The following is an 18,084-nucleotide window of genomic DNA, read 5'->3' as shown; positions in this document are numbered from 1 at the left end:
CTGAATCAATGTTAATGAATCCAGATGAAACCCCTCCAGACAAGACTGCAGGCCTACAGGCACTATTTACTCCTACATCAGTTCTGAAACCAGGGCAGGGACAGAAAGGAATCAACTTGTGCCCATCCTATCCTGGCACTATCAGTGGCCAATCAGTCCTCAACAGGGCTTGGAAATACACAATAGATGCTCACACACCATAGCAGCACCTCTCTGGAGCTATCATCTTGTTCTTCAAAATCTCAACTTTCCTTTTCTATAAAAAGAAAAGAAATCTAACCTATGGTTTGAAGGAAACCTCAAAAATATGAATACGATTCAGACATATCTGAGAGTCTGCAAAGAGCCTGGAACAATAGCACTGGGAGGTGTGAACTGCAATATTCATCTCCGTAAGTTGTGGGTCCCACTTTGACATCCACATTGCTAACTATTTCATTCCTCACGTAAGAAAGAAGAGGGAGGGTCACAGATCTGCACCTTTTAATGTGACTGACTATGACAATCAAGGCCCAGACACTCCAACGGGACAAGAGGCCTGAACTCCAAACAGGCAAATGAATCATCTGATTCTATACAATGCTGAGTAAGGTCTTTTATGAAAGTCTGTAATGTTCTAAACTTAATGGTCATTATGAGATCTATATACAGACCATAATGACTTTAAGAATTCACGTATACACAAAACGGTGCTTGTGATTTGTAGTGCCATCAGGCAGGGAGGGTCTGCCTCCCCAAACAGAAAAGACTAGCTCCAAGCACCTAATATTGTACAATCCAGGAAAAGACAAAGGATGGGTCATTAGAGTTAGGCTATGTCTACACTGGCAACTGGACGACAAAACTTTTTTTCTTTCAGGGGTGTTAAAACACACACACACACAATCACACACCCAGAAAGACAAAAGTTTTGCCGACGACAAGACATGAGGGTGAACAGCTCTTTATTGGCAGGAGCACTCTCCTGCTGACAACGCTGTTCGTTGGGGGAGAGGGTACGAGGTGGAAGTTTTTTGTCGGTAGGAGAGCCGACAAACAGTGGCTACACTGTGCGCTTTTTAGTGGCTCAGCTGTAGCAGCACAACTGTGTCGCTAAAAGCTGTGAGGTGTAGACATAGCTTTAGTGAGAAAGCACCGACATCCCAGCTAGAGCTTTCCCACCCTGAATAACCAGAAGTCGCCAAGACAAGAGAACAAAAGAAAAGAAAAAGCCCTTTCAAATAGGAGGCTTGAAACTGAGGTCTCCATTCAGAAGCTAAAGGACAGTCAATTGGCGGTGCTGTCTGTGAAATCGTGGATCCTCTCTATGACACGGAGTATGCTGGGAAACTGTTCAGAGGCAATAGGCAACTTGTGTTAGAAAGTGAAGTTTATCTCACTTGAAAATGTAAAGCCTAAGGTTATAGCTTTACGTTTATTTTCTGTGTCACTTGAATGTGTTTGCTTCCCCTTACAATTTCATCTTTGAATCTCTGATTTTTCTATTAGATAAACTTTTTGTTTATTTGTACCCCAAGCAGGTCTCTGGTGTGGAGTGTGTGCGCCAAAGCAAGCTGGTATCTGGGGGACTGGTTTCTCCCCTTTGGGGGTGATGAACCAAAGGGGAAAAGTCTGAGTGTCTGGTGATTAAGAACTCAGGGTGCACGAATTTGAGGAGACTTGGAACCAGAAGGGCTGTTGGGGTAACCCTGCAAAGAGCAATTAGGCTGGTGGAAGCCAAGGTGAGACCTTTATGCTTGAGGGTTGGCTACCAGTGTCACTCTGAGCCATAGCAACACAGAATTAAAACACCAATAATCAGGGGCGAGGGATTCTTCCTAAAAGTGTGGCGGGGGGAGCATGAGGCATGACCTGGGGGCGGCACCTCGGGATGTGGGAGGGGGTGCGGGCTCTGGGCCCCCAGGTCATGCCTGACGAGCTGCAGCTGGGACATGGTAAGAGCCACCCGGACAGCTGTGGGGAGATGCGGACCCTCGATCTGCCCTGGCGGGGAGCCTGGGGGTGGGGGCACAGGCTGGGGGCTGCTCTCAGAGGCCCTCTCTCCCCAGGCAGGTGGAAGGTCCACAGTTCCCTGGGATGCATGGGCTACTTTTACCTGGACCAGGCTGCAGCTTCCAGCCTGGCCGGGGGGGGGGGCAGGGTGGGGCCTCGTGGATTGATGAGGGGCAGGGAGCCGGGCCCATGGCAAAAAGTGGACCTCTGCAGTCATGGGGCAAAAAGGGGGGTTAGTGGGGTACAGATGGTTGTAATAAGAATCTGTAACACACTAATCCCCCTTTTTGCCCCATGAAAGTAGAGGTGTTAATGGGCCACTCTACCTTAAATGGTCCCTTAGTATAGATGCTAACTACTTATGCTAAACAATCGGTTCCATCTTGCATTTAGCTGTGATTCTCAGAGTACCTTCTCCAGACCTGAAGAAGATCTCTGTGTGGCTCAAAAGTCTGTCTCTCTCTCCAACAGAAGTTGGTCCAGTAAAACTAAAAGATATTACCTCACCTTGTCTCTCTAATATCTTGAGACTGACATAGCTAAAACTACACTGTATATGTTTCAGGTGGCAGCTTTTCAAAACAAACAACCTCTCCCCTCCCCCCCCCCCAACCCATGAAACAATCCAAGAAAAAAAACCCACACCTACCTCCTAGGCCTCAATCCTGCCACTGGATTACTAGAGACAGACCCGTGCACCCATGGGGAGCCCTACTGAGTTCAATGGGGCCTGCACAGGTAGAAGGGTCTCCTCATGCAGATGTAACTGTAGGATCAAGGCCCTGCAGTGCTGCAGAAAACACTGGCAATTTAATGGAGGCATGCTTCCCTCTCAATGTTACAAGACATTCGTGAACATTAACAATAAATCATTAACACTGGTTTTACTTATGGAAAAGTACATTTGAAAATGTGTCACAAATTGAAAATTATGAGAATTCTTATATGTACTTACCAGTAAAAATTCCAGTCTTCATTTTCTGCCACCTGAATCCATCCTCTCTTTTCAAAGTTATTTATTAGCACGGACTTTTCTATGTCAGTTACCCATTTCACTTTTCCTGCCATTATCCTAAAGAAAAATCAACTTGTAACGTTGTATACTTTCAAGACTGCCTCTCTTTCATTTTGTACTTGATACATAAGAAGGGCCATACTAGGTCAGACTAAAGGTCCATCAAGCCCAGGATCCTTTCCTCTGAGAGTAGCCAACAGCAAGTGCCCCAAAGGGAATAAACAAACAGGTAATCATCAAGTGATCCATGCCCTGCCACCCAATCCCAGCTTCTGGCAAACAGAGGCTAGGGACGCCATTCCTGTCCATCCTGGCTAATAGATTCATGGAAGATAGGTCCATCTATGGCTATCAAGCTTCCAATACAGACCAGATAAATCCAAATGGGGAAATGAAAGTGTATCCACAGGGTAATTTACCTTTAACTTTTTTTAGAGGAGGAGGAAGTAAATTCATTCAGCATTTAAGAAAGAAAGATGATGGCTGCATTAGCACTAGAGACTGAAGTCCTATATGTATTCCCAGAACAGATATAGCATGGGCAGCAGTAGTTGCAACCCTCTTTCATGCTGCCCTGACAGTGTCTCTCAAATCTCACCTAAGGGACTATATTTAGGAATGAGAACGTAATTCAAGTCTCTATGGCCTCTCCAAAACTGCTAACAAGAGTACTGATTAGCATCAATTGTGTTCGTGACTATCTGTCCACTGAACTGAGACCACCAACTTGCCTTTATCTTGGATAATGTTTACAAAATAAAATTTAGTGCACTGGAAATTTTATCACTTATAGTCAACACTTAAATGAAAATATGTCTCTTTTAAATGGCAGATATTTCATGGCCCACCTTACTCAGCAACTATGAAAACAACGATGTGAGACTATGTAAAGGATTTATGTTGGGAATCCTCTATCAAATATCCACAGCATACTGTAGGACAGAATTTTTTTATTTAATTTCAATATCCCCTTGTTGTTTTTCATATTATTGTTTCTTTATTTCATACAACTGCTGGTTAGCAACTTGCTTCTGGCTGGATACACTGACAAGCAACTCTCAAGAGAGTTAACAATACTAATCTCCCGAGTCAAGGTCCTCACAATGCTTATTGAAGAAGAGCCCTTAAAAACCACACCCTGATGAAACAGTCACTTCCTGTCATCTAGAGCTCACTTCCTATATCTCATTTCTCACATAGCTGCATAACACCCTTCCAATACACAATCAAAAAAAATCTAAGAGACATGTTACAATGAAGTCACTGAAGATCTCAGTGGGTGCAGGCATCTGGCAGAATGGAACTAATTGGAAGAGCATGGTTTAACTATTATGCAAATTAAATTGGTTAGTGGAGCCAAAGATGACCGGTCTTTGTCTTCAACAGGGTTAAGTTATGATACGCAAAACCCCAATGTTGCTATTCAATCCAAAAGTTACTTTTAAAATTGAACTCCGGAGGAGTTGCCTAGTTAGCTCCCCACATAGCTATTTGAAAAAAATGGGAAATTGATGACTTGTAATAATAGGTTAAAAAAACCTCCCGTAATGCTCCTCAGATCAAATGCTACTATTCTGACTAAAACAGACAAGAGTTCTCTCCTGGCTCTGCCTGGGACAACAGGCAAAGGACAAACTCCTGTCATCTGAGAGCCAGAAAAAAAACGTAAAAAACATCTCACACAATGTTCTGCATCTATTCTGGTGTATAAAATACAGACATCAAAAGGCGAATAACTTAATAAATGAATTGAAGTGTATGATTTTCAAGTGAATCAGAAATTAAAACTTCAAACTCACATTTACTAATGGACCCTCAATTATGCTTTTGATTTTTTACTGAAGATTAAAAAATACAAGGCAGACTTGTGTGAGAGAAAGAGTGATCTTGGGGTCAAGGCACACGGAATAGAACTCATAGATATTAAGGTCAGAAGGGACCATTATGATCATCTAGTCTAACCTCCTGCACAATGCAGGCCACCAAATCTCACCCACCCACCTATGTCTGAGCTATTGAAGTCCTCAAATCATGGTTTAAAGACTTCAAGGTGCAGAAAATCCTCCCGCAAGTGACCCGTGCCCCATCCTACAGAGGAAGGAGAATTCTGTATTCAATTCCCAGCTTTGCTACAGACTTCCTATGGGACCTTGGACAAATTACTTAATTTCTCTGTGGTTCAAGTTCAACCCTCAGAGGAAGTATTATCTCCATTTTATATTTCTCCTACCTTCATCTGTCTTGTCTATTCAGATTGTAAATTTTCGGGGCAGGTGCCTCCTTCTACTATCTTAGGTCCTGATCCTGCAAAGGCTTTAAAGGGCTCATTTAACTGAAGGGAAGTCTGTTTTTCATTGTCAGTAAATGACTCACTAATATATGTGATCTCACTGTATTATTAAAAGCGCAAGCATTCAGGGCTTCTCGCCCTTTTCTTCACTTCAAAGTAATCTATTACAAACTAGAGGCACAATAAACTAATTTCTGAAAACCAAAATTAAATACAAAGGAAGCTGGCTGCCACAGCATCTTTTCCGCAGGGCCATCTTTTTACTAAAATATTACAACACATCCTATATTTTCTTAATTAACGCATAGGAGATACTGGCCTAGCAAAACAGCTCTACACTACCAGGCGGGAGAGAGAGGTTCAGTTAGTAGTTCTGGTACCTTGCTCCCCAGGAGGTCATGCACTCAGACCTGTGAGGAGCGTCTTCTAGAGATTTTTAAAACTGACTCCTCCAGTCTATTAAACCACAGCAGACTAGTTAGTCCCCTCCCCTGTTTAAACTCTGGGGATATAACCACCTTCCAGGGTAAAAGGTGAATTTCAAAGCTACAGGAGAAATGAACTGTGTTTGTACCCTCCTTTATTGCTTCTACGTGGTGATTAAAGACTACTACAAAGTTTCTTTTTCTGCCTTTTTTTTTTTAAATAATTAAAACACACACACCTACTCTATCTAGGTACTTAAACAGGCCCTCCTTACTGTAGCATCTGAGTTCTTCACAGATGTAGGTGAATTTATCCTCACAACACAATGATGAGGATGGGAAATATTCCCACCAGGGCAACAGAGAGATTAGGTAACTTTTTGAAGGTGACAGAGGAAGTGTGTGCCAAAGTTAAGCACAGAATTTAACCCCCAGTGTCTAAACCGCAAGACCATCCTTCGTCTCATTTAGGAACATTAAATCTTGATGTCCCTATTTTTAAAGGACTCAAGATCTAATGGGAGGTCAATATTACAAGAGACTCAAATTTAGCACTCAGGATATTTGGATGATTTGATTATCCCAGTAGGATGCATAATTAGACTGTTTAAAGCTTTGTATTTTTTATAATGTATTTACAAATAACGGCAAGCAAAAATATTTTTGTCAACAGGCTACAGTAACTCTGAAAAAGATTATAGGAAAGTAACACCGTATATTCAACAGTATAGGTAATACTTTAAGGCTACAATCAGTATAGGTAATACTTTAAGGCTATAAATTTAATCCAATATCTAATGCTCAGTCTATAGGGATTTATATCCTATATGCCTCTCTCCCTCCTCCACTTCCCCTTCCCCGCAAGTGTGATTAGATCAGTGGTTACCAACCGGTAGATCACGATTGACTGGTTAATCCAGTCGACCACGATCTCCAGATACTAAAAATCCGGCAGCACAGCAGGGCTAAGGCAGGCTCCCTGCCTGCCCTTGCCCCGCACCGCTCCTGAAAGTGGCCAGCACATCCCAGCGGCCCTGTGGGGCTCTGCAGGCACCATCCCTGCAGCTCCCATTGGCCGGGAAGGGGGAACTGCAGGAAATGGGAGCTGCGGGGGCGGTGCCTGCAGGGAGGGGCAGCACACGGAGCCTCATGCCCTCCCCCAAGGTCTGCAGGGACGTGCTGGCCATTTCTGGGAACGGCGCAGGGCCGGAGCAGGCAGGGAGCCTGCCTTAGTCCCGCTGCCCACAGTAAGCACTGCCAACCGGGAGCCCACACCCCAACCCCCTGCCCTGAGCCAGCACCCAAAACCCCCTCGTGCACCCCAAACCCCTTCCTCAGCCCTGAGCCCCCTCCCACAGCCAGCACCCCCTACCCCATCCTGCATTCCAACACTCTGCCCCAGCCCTGAGCCCCCTCCCTGAGCCAGCACCCCAAACCCCCTTCCTCAGCCCTGAGCCCCCTCCTGCAACCCAACCCCCTGTCCTAGCCCTGAGCCCTCTCCCAGAGCCAGCACCCCAAACCCCCTTCCTTAGCCCTAGGCCCCCTCCCACACCCCAACCCCCTGAACAATTCTGAGTTCATACTCAAGCAACACCAATTAAAGTTAATATAAAAATCTCACGAAGTCAGTGGAAGTTTGGCCTGTCTAAGAAAACTGCAGGATCATTTTATCTGATACCGGGTATATTTTAAAAGTTCTTAAATATCAAATAAACAGGGGCTGAACAGTAAAAGTTGAACTGCTACATAACAAATGAACTGATGAACAAACAATGAACTGACACATAACAAAATAAAAATATAAGTAAATTAATCGGAACTAGAGAGATCAGTAATCCAGAATGACTAGAAACACATCACATATAAAGTGATAAATATAAACTAGAAAAATACAAACTCCATAGGCCCACTCCCACAAGCGTTTACTACTGAACATAGTGTTTGCTACTGAGAGTAGTCCCATTGTCACAATGGAAAAAATCAGGGACTAGGAACTCATGGTAGTACCAACTCACTTGGTAGTAAGCATTTACAGGGTCAGAGCCCCAAGGAATACCAGTGTCAAGGCTATGCAGAATTAAATTCTGTATACTTAAACCTGTATTAAAATACATACCATTACACCCATACAATTTTAAAAAATCAGCCCCAAGACATGCAAGTGAGTGGGCCCTTCAGCAGTGTCTATAGACAGACGTGTATTTCAGTGTACACTTCCATAAAGTAGGTCATTTAAGATATGTCACGAGTACAGGGTATAGAGTGGCTTGAGACACAGCAATACACGATCAGCGTGACACGGGTTGTCACCACAGCAGCAGTGTAGATGAGCTGGGGCAGAATCCCCCCTTCTGGCACCCAGGGACAGAGGGATTAGCATGTGGCGGGTTGGGGAAGGCTGAGCTGGGGGAGGCGGGTCCCCCCCCAACGTGGGCGGGGGCTGGTGTGCTGGGGGAGGGGTCCCCCCCCGGGGGGCGGGTGCGTCGCTGCGTGAAGGGTTTTCGAGCACCGTCCCGCTCCGCTGCCGCCTGGGGCGCGGGGCGTTGAACGGGAGCCGCTGCCCGCCATGGGGGTCCCTCCCCCGCAGGCCCCGCGGGGTCTCCGGCTCTCACCTGCCCGCGGGAGGGGGCTGTTCCCGCCGGGACTCCGGCTGGGGCTCCCCGGCTCCTCCTCACACCCCGCCAGCCGCTCCCATGGCCGCCGCCGCCCCGCTACGGCCCGCGCACCCGCCCGTCCAGTCCCGCTGGCTCCATGCGCCCCCGCTGCCGAGAGGGGCCGGCCGCGAGCATCCCGCGGGGGGGGGTTGGGGGGAAGCGGGAGCAGCCGCAGCAGGGCCGCCGCCCTTACCGCTTCCGGAGCCACTCCCTGGTAACAGGGGACGCGGCCACCCCGCCGAGGGACACTTCCGGGGGAGGGGCGGCGGCGGCTACTAGAGACCCCCATAACACAGAGCCGGCCACCCCCAATCGCTGAGATCCCAGAGACCCCCATACCCGCACAGCCACCCCCAAATTACTGAGACCCCCCCGAGCCCTGCCCCACAGCACCCCCAACTAGAGACCCCCATACCCGCACAGCCACCCCCAATCACTAATATCCTAGAGACCCCCTGAGCCCTGCCCCACAGCCACCCCCAACCAGATACCCCCATACCCCCACAGCCACCCCCAATCACAAATATCCTAGAGACCCCCTGAGCCCTGTCCCACAGCCACCCCCAACCAGAGATCCCCATACCTGCACAGCCACCCCCAAATTACTGAAAGCCCAGAAAGAAAAGGAGGACTTGTGGCACCTTAGAGACTAACCAATTTATTTGAGCATGAGCTTTCGCGAGCTACAGCTCACTTCATCGAATGCATACCGTGGAAACTGCAGCAGACTTTATATACACACAGAGAATATGAAACAATACCTCCTCCCACCCCACTGTCCTGCTGGTAATAGCTTATCTAAAGTGATCATCAAGTTGGGCCATTTCCAGCACAAATCCAGGTTTTCTCGCCCTCCACCCCCCCACACAAATTCACTCTCCTGCTGGTGATAGCCCATCCAAAGTGACAACTCTCCACACAATGTGCATGACAATCAAGTTGGGCCATTTCCTGAGTTTGTGTGTGTGGTTTTTGGGAGGGGGGTGGGGAGGTGAGAGAACCTGGATTTGTGCAGGAAATGGCCCAACTTGATTGTCATGCACATTGTGTGGAGAGTTGTCACTTTGGATGGGCTATCACCAGCAGGAGAGTGAATTTGTGTGGGGGGGTGGAGGGCGAGAAAACCTGGATTTGTGCTGGAAATGGCCCAACTTGATGATCACTTTAGATAAGCTATTACCAGCAGGACAGTGGGGTGGGAGGAGGTATTGTTTCATATTCTCTGTGTGTATATAAAGTCTGCTGCAGTTTCCACGGTATGCATCCGATGAAGTGAGCTGTAGCTCACGAAAGCTCATGCTCAAATAAATTGGTTAGTCTCTAAGGTGCCACAAGTACTCCTTTTCTTTTTGCGAATACAGACTAACACGGCTGTTACTCTGAAACCTGAAAGCCCAGACGCTCCCTTGGCCCTCCCCACAGCCACCCCCAAATTACTGAGACCCCATAGATTGCTGCCCCACACAGCCATCCCTGAACCACTGAGACAGTCATACCTGAACAACCACGCCCGAACCACTGAAATGACTCGCCCCCCCCCCCACAACAGCTACCCTTGAACCAACGAGACCCCTGGACCTGCATAGCCACCCCTGAACCATAGAGACCCCAAAGACCCCTGCACCTCACAGCCACCCACTGAACCAGAGACCTCTGACATCCCAGCACTACACAGCCACCCTTCTACACCACTAACACCCTCTGCACTGTGGAGCCCCCAGACCCGTACATCCCTAACAGCCACCCACCGTATTTATTATTTATTATGGAAGCACACACTTACAAGCCACAGTCATGGACAAGGACCCCATTGTGCTAAGCTCCATAAAAATACAGAACAAAAAGACAGTCCTTGCCCCAAAGAGCTTACAATATAAGCATAAGTCATGACAACAGATGGAGACAGACAGGCAAATGGGGGAGCACAAGAAGACACTATCTGCCAGCATAATAGGCAGCAATCTCAGCACACCAGCTGCCTAAGCTTGTCACATTTTTACAGGCATCAGAGCTAAGAAGAGTTTTAAGGACGGATTTGAAAGAGGAAAATGGGAGAACTCTTTCCAAGCATGAGGGGCAGCATGTGAGAAAGAATGAAAGTGTTTGCTTGTAAAATTAAAAAGCCAGTCACTGTATTACAGAGACCCCTTACAACCCTTACAGACACCTTGTCACTGTAGAGAGCTCCTTCCTGCCCCCAGACACCCTCTGCAGTATAGAAATTATTATTCACACACACACTCTACGCCCCCATCCCCAGACTTTTACAGCCCTTCCCCCCCCCCCATGGAAAATAGCAGTATATAATAATGTAATTAAAGACTATACCACAATTATGGTTACAATTTTGTCATGGTTATTTTTAGTAAAAGTCAGAGACAGGTCATGGGCAATAAACAAAAATTCACGGAAGCCTGTGATGTAGCCTATAAGGCTAGCCTGCTTGCTTGACTATATATCTTTTCTTATGAGTTTAACCACTTGTTATATTTTAGGTTTATTATTTGTTATTATAATTAGAGTATTTTGGCTGTTTGTATTTGAGTATTTTAGCTGTAATGCAAGGAACCTACAGTCCACATCCTATCTGTTGAGCTAGGCCAAGTTAGCATACAGATGTTCGAGATAGGTGATGATGAGCTAGAGCATGCAGTATATATGTTTGGAACCTTTAACAGAGAAAAGTGGGCATGTTAAATCAAGTTGGTAGGTAAGGTCACCCAAGTTCATGGCCTTTTTCAGATTTAACAGATACACTACAAAGAACATGGAAACAACCAGTTCGGACAGAAATAACAGAGGTGAGGATGAGCTAATGGTCACTAATGGTTATGAATATGTCATTAATACGTACAAACATGCCATCCTAAAGAGTAAGTGTATCCTAACATTTTTGTGGGTGAGCGAGTTAAGTTTGGATAAGCTCAGGCCCTATAAAAGGGGCAACCACCATGTTGGGTAGGTTCAGCTCATTCATTGTTAGTTTGTTTCAAGCAACTGAAATAAAAAGAAAGACAAGTTGGCAAGCGTCAAATAAAAAATATTAGGGAAGTATTTTTTTAAATGAAGCTTAAGTCCCAAAAGTTTTGTGCAAATTGTTTTCTATTTTCTTCTAAAGATATTGATTTATCTGATTTCTGTTTTCCATTAATACTAAAATTATTATTGGAGTGTTAAGTTCTTCACCTCTCACTCAAGACTTCAAGAACCTGGAACATTGAATTCTCTTGACATGCCAGAGGCAAGACTGGTCTTTTGTCTTTTATCACGAGGTAATCAAGGAAGGGTGTGAGTATATTAATAGAAAAGCCTTTATAGTATATAATACCACATGTATTATTAGAACAATATTATTGCGGTTGTAATTGATTAATTATTTGATTACAGTTTCATTACTATTCCATTTATCTCAATAAAAGGCTTTAAGGCTGCATTTTGTTCTCAGCGTGAGTTTCCTTGTCATACATCTCAAGGGTCCCTGTAAATTCTGCGTAGCCTGATTCTGGGACAAGAACCTTATTATCTTCTGATCTGAGTAATTGGCGAGCCTATAACCCGTATTATCTAAATATTATTAGCCTCCCAAAAATCAGGCAATAGTGACCTGTCCCTGACTTTTACTAGAAATAACTGACACAAAATGGGGCTGATGGGGGGTGAGAGCTGGAACCCTGCTGTGGGAGAGGAGGGGGTGGTCCAGCATCCGCTGCAGCTGCACCCTCTGGTGCCCACAGCGGCTTGGAGCTCTGGGGTGACTGCCACCTGTCGCAGCTCAGAGTTCTGGGGTTGGGGCTGGGAGCTCCGAGGTTCTCCTGCTGCCTGCAGTGGCTGAGAGCTCTGGAGTCCCCCTGCCACCCACAGTGGCTCAGAGCTCCAGGGTCTCTGCACAGTGGTTGGCAGCTCCAGAGTCCTCCTGCCGTCTGTGGTGGATTGGAGCTCTGGGTCCGCCAGCCACCCAAGGTGGCAGACAGCTTTAGGGGCCCCTGCCGCCCGTGGCTGCTCAGAGCTACGGGCCCCCTGCTGTGGCCTGGAGCTGTGGGGACCTCTCGCAACTGCAGCAGCTCGGAGCTCCAGAGCTCTCACCAGCTCCAGCCCCGTTTCCTAGGGTGACCAGATGTCCCGATTTTATAGGGACAGTCCTAATTTTTGGATCTTTTTCTTATATAGGCACCTATTACCCCCCACCCCCGTCCCAATTTTTTACATTTGCTATCTAGTCACCCTACCATTTTCCCAGGGATGAAGTGGAAAATGTTAGGGAGGTCTCTGGAAGTCACAGAATCTGTGACTTCCGTGACATAATCTTAGCCTTAATCACAGTGTATACACACATGGGGCCAAATTAAGGTTGCACAGGCAGCCTTAATGCTGGCATTTCCTAACTTTTGAGTATTTAACGTTGCAACTTTAATGGCAACTTCGCAACTTTAATGTAGTCTTTTAAATGTAATTTCCTAGAGTTAAAAAAAACAGAAAAAAAAAAGAAATTCCATCATGTGGAACTATATCGACACTCACATGGTTCATCAACAGGGCTAGAACTTTCAGATCCACTGCACAGACCTCTGCCTCTTGAGATAACAGAGTAACAGATAGCAGGTTAACATCTTTGGTGTGGGCTAGCACTAGAGAAGGATGGGATGTTTTGCCAGCGTATTTCACAGATATTTGCTGACAACAGAGGAATGGTAAGACTCAGGAATCCTGCGTTCTACTCCAGATACTGAGGGCAGTGTCTAGTGGTCACAAACATTTGTGCCCCAGCCTCTCCACCTTGTCCTTGTTGCAGTCAGCGACCTCATATAGACACCCTCCCAGGCCCCTCAGATTCAAATCTTCATCCCACTCCCTGGCTTCCCCAGGCCCAGCTCCTAGTCCTCTGTGCATTTAAGTCAGGCTGTTCATCCACTCCTCCTCATTGTGTAGGCACCAGAAAGGAGTGGAGCAATGAAAGCATAGGAAAGACCGTCCTATTTTTAGTTCCTGTGCCTGGAACCACACCTGTCCCTTGTGGCTAGGAGGATCAATGGCAGAAAGTTCCACTGAGCCCCTGCAGACCTGGGTTAGAACATGCTCAGTACAGACAGAATCTTCAGAGATTTTAGCTGCCAAACTCAAAGAAGCTTCTACTAATCATGTGCAAACTGAGATTTTCAGATGCTCATGATTTGGTCAAATGTGGGTGTATTTTCATGGGAACAGCAAAAATTACATCCCTGACACCAAAGCAACCCCAGCCAAATGTCAAGTCCCGGCTCCAAGGCATGAAGTCGCTAGAGCTTCTAAAAATAAAACAGTTTAAGAAAGATTTGAACATGAGCAAAATTATGCATGTTTTCCTTAACCTTGTTCTTAGTAATGGCTGCAGAATTTTATTGAAATATTAAACAAATAAATAAATTCAGCTTGAGGCAGACACCCTCAATGGAAAATTTCAACCCACGTGGTCAAAGTTCAGCAAATTTAATGCAACTGAAAACATGGTTTTATACTGGAAAGAGGCAGACAAACTTTATTATAGGTGTTACTACATGTGCCTCCTATAATATATAAATTAGATACTGCTTTGTATTATCTGGTATAGAATATTTTACTACTGACATCCATTGTTTGACCATCTTAGAAACATATACTAATTTATATTGCTGTGTTATTCAGCGGTCTATTTCTTTCTTAAACACCTCTTTCTCCTTCTTCAAATTACTCTGGAAATAAGAAAAAGCTAGTTGCTAGAAAGTGAGAGGTTAAGTGGCCCAAGCCTGCTCCAAATGAATGTGATGGCAAAACTCTTATTGATTTTGGTGGAAGCAGGATTGGTCCCAGGATTAGCAATTGGCACACTCAGGCATAATATAAAGAATAACACATAGACACTTGCTGACATGAATAGTCAGCTGTGCTATGAGGACCTTGAAAGAAAGATGCCAGAAGATAGGTGAGTCATGCACCTAATAGATTAGCGGCATCAGTGCCAGCATATGGCAAGCAACAGCTATTTTAAGATTAGACACTATATAGTGGAACTCCTTGCAGAATGTCAGAGGAAAGTAAGGAATCTGACCTCCAGTGATAAGGTTAATAGAAAACTAAGTACATGTTTCGTAACAGACTGTAAAGTCCAGAAGAGTTATAGTGGAAATAAAGGGAGAAATAAATGATTAATAGTAATGGATTTAGACAACTGATCACATTTAAAAATAGAATAACCTGACCATAGGTGAAATAAGGTAAACTTTTGCAGTATGCTGGAATGAAACAGCTAGATAGATAACAGCTAAATCCATAAATCAATCTGAATATAATACTTATGCTTTGTATTCAGGTGATAAGGTCAGTTCCAGGGACATAACTATGAAGCAATAATGGAATCTAATTATATGAATTCTTGGAAGAGACTAATAATACTCCACAATTTTTTAGAATCAATGGGACTAAAGCCTACAAAGCCCTATATTTTCTTGCTTGTGTCATATGCAGTGGAAATGACAGGATACAACAGTCATGGGTGGCGAGTATCAAAGGCCAGGGAAGGCTAAGCCTTCCCTGCCTCACACTGTGGCCCCACCCATGTTCTGCCTCCCCCTCTACCTGAAGCCAGCGGGGGGCTCACTCAACTCCAACTGGCGGCCTAGAGCTCCGGCCTTTCAGTGGCCCAGGGCGGCAGTGGGGCCGTCCCAGTACTGGGGCCAGCAGCTCGGCCCAGCTCTGGGGGGTGGGTTGGGGCTCCAGTGGGTGGGAGTAGGGCCTCAGCTGGAAAAGGCAAGGCCAGTGGACTAGCCTCCCCAAAGAAGTTGGGGGGGAGGGGTCACCCACTGCCCGTGACAACAGTAGCTCTAGCAAGGAGTGACAACAGTCATGGAGAGGACCTCCTTTAACCATGAAAAAATATCTACTGTGACAACTGACACAAGTGAGAAAAACTAAATGGATCTGGGGGACTCCACACAGTGGGGGGTCCAGGGCAGCTGCGCAGCAGGAATCCAGGGTCCAGAATCGGGGTCTGGGTTGCTACTGCCCTGCCACCTGGTCCCTGCGGCCCACAATGATAAATAAGTTGAGAACCACTGATATACAACATAGTTGCAATTTACCAATACATTTATTCAACTTTTTATATTATGTACTTTAATTTTTAAAATTATAGTTCAGAATATAGTGTAATTAAGGCCAAACACAGCTTTACCAGGATGCTTATAATTATAAAAAAGTTCTATAGCAGGATCAATGCAATTCTGCAATCACTTATAGATGTGTTTTGCTTTAAGCATGAGTAGTCTCACTGACTTGAATGGGACTACTTATATATTAAAAGTTAAGCATGTGTAAAAATGTTTGCTGGAATGAGGCCTTATGCAGTGCAAAACACAATCAAAATAAGGTTTAAATTATCAGATGATTAAGAGGAGTTTGCCTGTAAAAAAAGCTCAAATAAGTTATTAACAAATTATAGTTTTAAAATAAATAAATAAAATCCCCTTTTAAAATACTTATAAAATACTTTGAACTTTCATAGCACTTTTTATCTGAGGATTGTACTTTGTAAACATTACATATCTCAGTCTCATAACACATCTAAGTGAGACTGAAGGTAAGTATCATACTCATTGTACAGCTGAGTTTCAGAGAAGTTAAGGCCTGATCCAAAGCCCCTTGAATTCTTGAAGGCAATGGAAAGACCACTATCCTGCAACCGATCCTTGGGGTCACTCACTAGGGGTAGGAAAGAAAGCATCTATTATATATTTCTTATTTTCTTTTACATTGAAAAAATGGTTTGTGTAATCTATGGACAGCCTCACTTGATTTAGAATTCAGTATCTATGCCACTGTTTCGCTTTTTTATGTTGTTTACCTTCTGTGCCATAGAGATGATATCATACAATAAATAAAGGGCAAAGTCCTTTTACAGGCATGAATTGATCCAGTCTCCCTATTTGACAGGACAATAAGGCATGGAGCAGTAGTTTTGTTTTGCCTTTTTAATGTTTTTCCTCAAGTGAAACTGTTCACCCTCACTAACCTGAATGAGAAAGATGTGGGGAGGGTATTCAGGGGTTGATAGCTGGAGTATAGCAAGTAGACTCCATCTTTCTTACATCCTCCTTCAAGTAGGAGAAACATTTTAACTTTTTTACCATATACATAATAGAAGGGACTAGTTGTGGCCTTGTGTTTGGGACCCTGCATGCCTGAGTTCATCTTCTCTTTCCTGCTTAACCTGGAGGGGCAGGAAACTTACCAACAAACTTTCCATCTCCAGTGGACCATATGAAAGCGGATTATCTCTTCCAGGCCTTCCGTTCTGTAAATGCAACTGCAATAAGGAAGGAAACACACCACTAATACCCCTCACAGGTGGGCCCGTTACACATGAAGAAAATCACTGAGAAATGAAACCCATCAATCCATTCGCACTCTGGCAATGTGGGAGAAGGCTTATTTGGAGCCCTAAAGCCAGTCCTGTAGTGACTAGCTAACACAATGTTGAATATGTCTTGTCCTTGTTTACACTGACTGCAAACTTTGGTCAGCATAAGCGGCAAAGAATCCTGTGGCACCTTATAGACTAACAGACGTATTGGAGCAAGAGCTTTCATGGGTGAATACCCACTTCGTTGTGAATACCCATATGCATCCGACAAAGTGGGCATTCACCCACGAAAGCTCATGCTCCAATACGTCTGTTAGTCTATAACACGGCTACCCCTCTGAAGCTTTGATCAGCATGAGTGTTAAACTTGCTAGAGTCAAATTCGAATATAAAATTTTATAGCAAAAATAAGGCCTTTGAGTGTGTATTTATATACAAACACACATAATTTATGAATAATAGTAATCTTTATTACCTCAACAAATTCCACGACTTTTTTTCCACCATGAGAATCATCACCAAAGAAAATGTTAAAATATGTATTCTCATGTTACTTTAATATTCCCTTCTCATGTATTCCTTGATTCCTTATTCTAACACAGCCTCAATCTATCACTAAGCCTTAATGATTTATTTCTGCTCTATTTCCAAAATCTTCTCTTTCCCATTACCAACATACAAATCTTAGGAAAGTCCTTTCAGACTTTGACCTTGAAAATATGACTTTCTTATCCTCTATGAGACCCATCCTTCCATACTCTCTAAGCTGTTCAAAATAAAGTTGGAAACGTAATCAACATCTCCCGACGTTATGGCCACATTTATCCCTCCTAAAGATCAGTCAGAGACACACTAAAATGTACCTCAATTGCTTTCTCTTGACACCAGAGAAATTCTTCAGACTCCATTTTGTGCCCCTAGCTTTTATTTTGAATAAGCAAAAGTCACTCCACCATTAGAAGCTGCAGGTCAGATGATAAGGTCAGCAAATCATAGCTCTGAGGTAAACAACGGCAATGAGCATGTGCACTGTGTTTGCAATACTGGCATGCATCCAAGAATGAGGCATTGTTGGCATGCATTCAATCTGATAAGTAGGGCCCTACCAAATACAGGGTCCATTTTGGTCAATTTCACTCTCATAGGATTTTAAAAATCATAAATGTCATGATTTCAGATATTTAAATCTGAAATTTCAGGTGTTGTAATTATAGGGGTCCTGACCCCAAAAGGAGTTGTGGGGGGTGGGTAGCAAGGTTATTGTAGGGGGGTGGGGATTTGTGGTACTGCTACCCTTACTTCTGGGCTGCTGCTGATGGCAGCGCTACTGCCTTCAG

At 44.7% G+C, this 18,084-nt stretch overlaps 1 protein-coding gene across 5 annotated transcripts in view; it reads right to left on the bottom strand.

Moving 5' to 3' along the window:
• TTLL1 (TTL family tubulin polyglutamylase complex subunit L1) overlaps positions 1-17,705 on the bottom strand; it is a 33,389-nt gene extending 15,684 nt beyond the window's left edge. The window contains exons 1-3 of one of the 5 annotated variants that reach the window (XM_048825575.2): positions 17,611-17,705; positions 16,616-16,690; positions 2,948-3,064 (exon numbers count right to left, since the gene is read on the bottom strand). In XM_048825575.2, coding sequence (XP_048681532.1) covers positions 2,948-3,064; positions 16,616-16,644 — 146 coding nt within the window. In that variant the 5' untranslated portion in view covers positions 16,645-16,690; positions 17,611-17,705. Of the gene's footprint in view, positions 1-2,641; positions 2,783-2,947; positions 3,065-8,334; positions 8,531-16,615; positions 16,691-17,610 lie in introns of those variants that run through there. The other 4 variants (XM_048825556.2, XM_048825567.2, XM_048825597.2 and 1 more) reach the window with 4 other exon arrangements.
• Between the last annotated feature and the right edge of the window lie 379 nt (positions 17,706-18,084).

Source organism: Caretta caretta, chromosome 1, assembly GCF_965140235.1.
Source record: "Caretta caretta isolate rCarCar2 chromosome 1, rCarCar1.hap1, whole genome shotgun sequence".
Lineage (NCBI taxonomy): Eukaryota > Metazoa > Chordata > Testudines > Cheloniidae > Caretta > Caretta caretta.
Note: the sequence above shows the minus strand (reverse complement) of the source record. Positions and strands in the feature narration are given on the sequence as shown.